The sequence below is a fragment of the Austrofundulus limnaeus genome, unplaced genomic scaffold (genome assembly GCF_001266775.1).
Source record: "Austrofundulus limnaeus strain Quisiro unplaced genomic scaffold, Austrofundulus_limnaeus-1.0 Scaffold42, whole genome shotgun sequence".
Lineage (NCBI taxonomy): Eukaryota > Metazoa > Chordata > Actinopteri > Cyprinodontiformes > Rivulidae > Austrofundulus > Austrofundulus limnaeus.
This window is the reverse complement of record NW_013952444.1, coordinates 1,462,755-1,468,250: the sequence shown is the minus strand read 5'-3', so window position 1 is coordinate 1,468,250 and position 5,496 is coordinate 1,462,755. Positions and strand designations below refer to the sequence as shown.

The following is a 5,496-nucleotide window of genomic DNA, read 5'->3' as shown; positions in this document are numbered from 1 at the left end:
TATATATATATATATATAAATCCCCCCATCTATTCTTCTACATGCGTAAATTTTGGCTGGAAAGTTTTGATACTGAAAGGTGACAAAAGCTTTGACATAGCAAAACACAGTTTTTCGTGCTCTATCAGCTTCAAAGTATTTTAAATATGTAAACATTTGGCGTTTGTGCTGTACTGAATGACCTCCACGTGTCGACATGGGATCACAGTAAAACGAAAAGCGCTGGAACATTTTGCAGCGGTCCTTGCAGTTGTGAGAAAACCCCGAGAGGGTGTCAACATCTGCTGCGGTTCTGCAGCCACTCCAGCCTGAATCAGGTCCATATTGTGTAATTTAGGCAATTTATATAAAGACTGGGACTCATGAACAGTGACTTCTCCTTCATTATTTGCCTCAGATTGTGAAGATTAAAAAAGAAGCGTTTCTATAAGATTAGCTGCAAAAGCTGATGTAAGTATTATAGTAATTCTGAAAAACTTAAACCCAAATTTTGTCTTAATAGCACCTGGTTAAAAGTAAATTGCAGCTGGAGTATAATAAGAAGCAGAAAATAGTAATTAAGGGTGAAAATGATCAGTAGCACTTACTCTAGCTTGAGACAGGATGGCCTGAGCCTGAGCTTCTTGGGCTGTAACCACAGGTCCTTTATGTGCCTCACCGCCAGCACGGAACTGTCAAACACACACGCAAAAATAAATATATCAAAAGCACAATTAAAAATAAATGGACTTGCTTTGCTTTTATAGACTAAGACATCTAACGGTCACCCCTGGTGAGTGTTTAAAAAACTTTCCCTGTGATCAGACTTGTAAACCTCCCTCGTCCTTCCTAAACCCAGGCACATACATCCACTCACACAAATATGTGTCACTGAGCGGTTCAAACTCTCCGTCACAGGTTCCACTCCATTGAACTGGCTGACATTTACAACGTAAGTGATTTGTAACCCAAAGAAAATAAGGTTGCAATCCTTGGCCTATACTGTTCATCTAACGTGGTAAAATGTACTAACTGAAGTGAGTTTATGGGCAAACGCCTGCGATGGAGGTAGTGCAATATGTAAGGAAAATAAGAAAAATTGCTGAGTGGATGTGTGGAAAGTAGCAGGACTTACTGGGAGCATCAGAACGGTACCTGGAGGCCCAGGGACACCGTCTGAGCCAGGAATACCAGGACGCCCTGGAGGACCCTTAGGAAGGAAAAAGAAAAGAAAAAGCGGTTTCTTCTCAAAGTACATATCAGTATGTTCTGTTTCAATACAAAACAACACAATTAATTGAATGAACTAAATTGTATGGTTTTATTTGTTATTGCACAGAGCACAACGAAATTAATGCAACCAATCCAAAAGGCACAAAACAGGGGGTGGGGGGGGGGCAAGAGGCAGCAGCCATACAGAAGGCACTGCCTTTGCATTAAAAAATAGCCAACATGAGGATAGATGAGAGACAAAAAAAAAGACCTCATACTGTGTCCCTACAAGAACATAATGGTACAAAAAACCCTCCATAACTTAGGGTAGGGTGTAGGGATGGCAGAAGGGAAGGAGATGGATGCAGGTTTGGGTGTAGGTAAACCAGATACAAAAACATCAATAGCTACACTAACGCTACACAAACATACTTAAGATATTACTGTATTTTGAAGACATTTAAATTACTGTTTTCTAATTATCAGTTATTATTATGGTGACTTGTGAAGAAACAATATTCTGCATGAATCACACCAGATCAGAAGTTTTTATATTTTGAGGTGACATATTCATTTTGACAGTTCTAAAAATAAATTTCAGGCCATCTTAGAAACTAAAGGATAACAGCCTGAGAAATAACACTTGGAGCGAATGAAGAACTAAAGTAGATTTTAAAGAAAACTTTAAAGAATTATTGTTTTAGTTGAACCGATAAATAACCTATTTTACTACAAAAAAAAAAAAAACTCAACAGAATTAACTTCTGAAAATGTTGCCTGTAAAAAACACTGACTTCACAATTAAACCATGACTTTAAAGAGCATTCTTTATAAAACACGATGATCAGAAATCTGTGGCAACTTATTGCAAAAACACAAACTGCAGTTCCACCGATGGCCACGTGAGGCTGGTTCCAACTGTGTAAAAGTTCTTTATTCTGAGCTGGAAGAATAAGAACACGATGCTACACCCTTTAGTTAAAAAAGACAACATCATAAATTAGATCAAGCCAAAGAGTGCTGACTACTTCCTGAAAAAAAAAAAACAAAACAAACAAAACAACAACAACACAATGTTTACAGTACTTAGCAGTCGTGTCATGTGCAGCAATCTCCTACGGGCTCATATTGATGCCATGTGTTTCCATTTGCCTATTCCCTGCAGTGGTGAATTTTCTCCTTCTAGTGTAGTGCTCATGAGCACAGCGGCATCTAGTGTTATTGAAGAATACCCAGCTGGAACAATGGTGCTTAATGCAAAAGAACAGTTGCAACGTTTACGAGACAAATGAGCCGATTCCACACTGAGCGCCAGACTGAAACAGAGCAAAAAAATAAATAAAGATACCCCCCCCCCCAAAAAAAAAGGCAAAATAAAAAACACAAGACTATAAAGCCCAGTCATTTAAATACTCCTGTCAGTTTTGAGCGACAGTCTCTCACAGAGGAAAAAGAAAAGGAAGGAGAAGAAACTTTTTCTTGAACAAAATAGGCTTTGATCTCTTTGATTCTCTGGAACAATAAAACTCTTGTATTGATGAAGGCCCATTTGGGCATATTTTGGTTTAAAAATCAAAAAGGTTAACTTCTAAAACAAGAATAGATTTTATTGGATGATAAAAAAAAAAAAACACCACGACTGAAAAATGAAAAATGAAAAAAGACAAAAAAGAAGCAACATTTAAAACCAGGATAGTCTGCAGTTTTTTGGTGTGTCACCCAATCGATCAAATAAGTGACAGGGATCCAGCTGAGCTGAGCTTAGAGAGAAAGAAAAAAATGGCACAAAGATTGTGCAGAACTCACAAAAAATGTCATGGAAGTCTCAGAAATCCCAAAGCTTAGCAGAACTGTTTTTAAAAACTGGTCTTTGTTGGTGTGTTGACAGTTTTTAAGCTCTTCATTTCTCTGCACAACTCTCATTTCTGACCTACTTCTTTAATATTAGGCTGAACTGAATGCTCTTATTTGTTCTATTGGAAACACTGCTTTTAGTAGCACTATACACATAATACAAATTGGTATATTTTCGGTACAAACTTTGTAAATACAGAGTATATACACTTTATGTGCACGGTAAGTACTAGGTAAGTTGTATGCAATGTATTGTACCCCTAAACATCTAGTATTTGACCCTATTTAGAAAAAAAAACCTTTTTAGTCAGAATAAAAGTAATCTCTATACTAAAATTTAGTTCCTTTAAGAGTAATGTAAATATGTTCTATTCAGAGTGTGATAACAGTAGAGTATTTTTTCTGGAAAATTTACTTCAAATTGAGCACAATTTACTCCACATTTTACTGTGTAACCAGTAGATTTTAGGTAAGTGCCAGGTATGTGCAGTATACTGCATTATGTATAGTTACCCAGATTTAACTCATAACTGTGAGATAACATTTGTTCAAAATGGTCCAACAGATTTAAACTAACAGTTGCCGGTGTGTTTAATTCTTTATTTAGCAAAATATAAATGTGAAATTTAAACATTTAGAAAATAGAATAGAAAATGTGTGACTAGATTCCTCAAACACATATGGAATAGGTTGTAAAACAGGGGTTGGTGTTCACTCACCCTCTCACCCGGATCTCCTGGGGGACCTGGGGATCCTTGTGATCCAGGGGTACCAGGAACACCCTGAAATCAGACATAAATCCACTTAGCATATGATCCCAAACCACTGCTAAGCAGCATTTCCACCACATTCAGTGCTTTACAGGCAGAGGCCAACAACGACAAAAGCAAAACCATCAGCTCAAAAGAAATGAGGCTCAAAATACAGACCCCCCAAACCCCTCATCGTTCTCGCAAACTGCACACAGAGACATAGACGTTCAGGCACAAATACACAGTTTGACAGTTTCCCTCAGCTCAAGCTTCACTGACGATCAGTGCCGGCAATCTTTCCATAAAGACATTTTTCCACTCTTTAGCTGTTCTCCATCTGTGAGAAGCAGACAGGAGTGTGGGAGAACGTGATACTCACTGCTGGGCCAGGGGCTCCTTGGGGTCCTTCTAAAAGCATCCCCTGGAAAAAGAAAAAAAAAAGTGTTGATACAGTAGCATTATATGGCAGCCCTTAAATTCACAGGCAATGGAGAGTAGGGGAAAAATACTCAAGGCATTTTTTTGTGCTTTGGGTTAAAAGTTGAGGAGTTTACTTGGTGAAGGATGAAGGTATCAGCAGTACTGTAGTTACCTAAAGTTATGTGCTGTGACCAATATGTGGTGGTACAGATGGTGCAGGAGGAAAAAGCCCATTAGGGCTCCTATTTTTGTCAGTGTTGTAATGTATTTAAAAAGGCCTCCTTAAGAACGTTTGTGTCTAGCCTGTGATTCATTTTGGTGTAAGGTCACTGGGTGAAAGATCAAAACTAAATCCCATTAGTGAGACAACTAATCTTAAGTAAAACAATCAGTTTCAGTTCAGTTGCTTTGAATAAAACATATATGGAGATAGATCACGTTCACAGAAGAATTTATTCAAAAGATAAAAGAAACTCTACTACTGAGAAAATATGCAGAGAATCTGATTCAGGACTTTTATAGTCTCATAAATCCTTCAGTGCAGCTAAACGTTGATGTGAAACCTGGGTAGCTGGGTATCAATCGGTTTTTATGCCATCTTTCTCCCAATAAAATTAGAATTACGCAAACCCTTTTCCCCTCACCATCTGAATTAGAAGGGTCCTCGGTGTGTTGTGTTTCCTCTATGCCAGGCTTTTTGAAGTGATTTTTAATACTTGCACCATTTCATAAACAAAAAGGTTAAGAGTGGTACTTACAGGTTCAATGACTGCAGGTTCACCCTTTTCTCCTTTTTGTCCCAAATAACTCTGACCCATCTGAGGAGACAAAACAGATTATTTGAGTTATTCAAATCAGACTATTAGGTATATTTTGAGCAAATTTCATCTAACCTTTTGCAATATTTATCTACAAAGCTGCTTAGAAACTAGTGTGAAAATAGCGTTGCACGATGTTTTGGCATTAACATCGATATATCGATGTTGGTCTTTCTTTAGAATATCGTATCAGTCCGAAAAGTAAAACTGGGCAGAGATTAACGACCGATATTGATTTATTGGTTTTTAGCTTTGTGTTTCCGTTTTGGGGAGAGGAAATAGTTGGTCGACTGGTATTTGTCTCATTATGATAGTGTTAGTGATGCTGCACAGCCAAGAATAACTAAAGTAGAGAGCCATGCCAGAGGTCTAGTTATTTCTTTATGCTATCAAAAAAGGCACGTGTTTGTGTGTGTGTGTGTGTGTGTGTGTGTGTGTGTGTGTGTGTGTGTGTGTGTGTG

General features: G+C 37.9%; 1 protein-coding gene across 1 annotated transcript in view; it reads right to left on the bottom strand.

Annotated features, from left to right (window-relative positions):
* Nucleotides 1-5,496, bottom strand: part of col11a1b (collagen, type XI, alpha 1b) — a gene marked incomplete in the record, with an annotated part of 78,586 nt that overhangs the window by 45,133 nt on the left and 27,957 nt on the right. Inside the window, 5 exon segments of the mRNA XM_014007490.1 lie at nt 588-671; nt 1,115-1,189; nt 3,765-3,827; nt 4,177-4,218; nt 4,976-5,035. Coding sequence (XP_013862944.1) covers nt 588-671; nt 1,115-1,189; nt 3,765-3,827; nt 4,177-4,218; nt 4,976-5,035 — 324 coding nt within the window.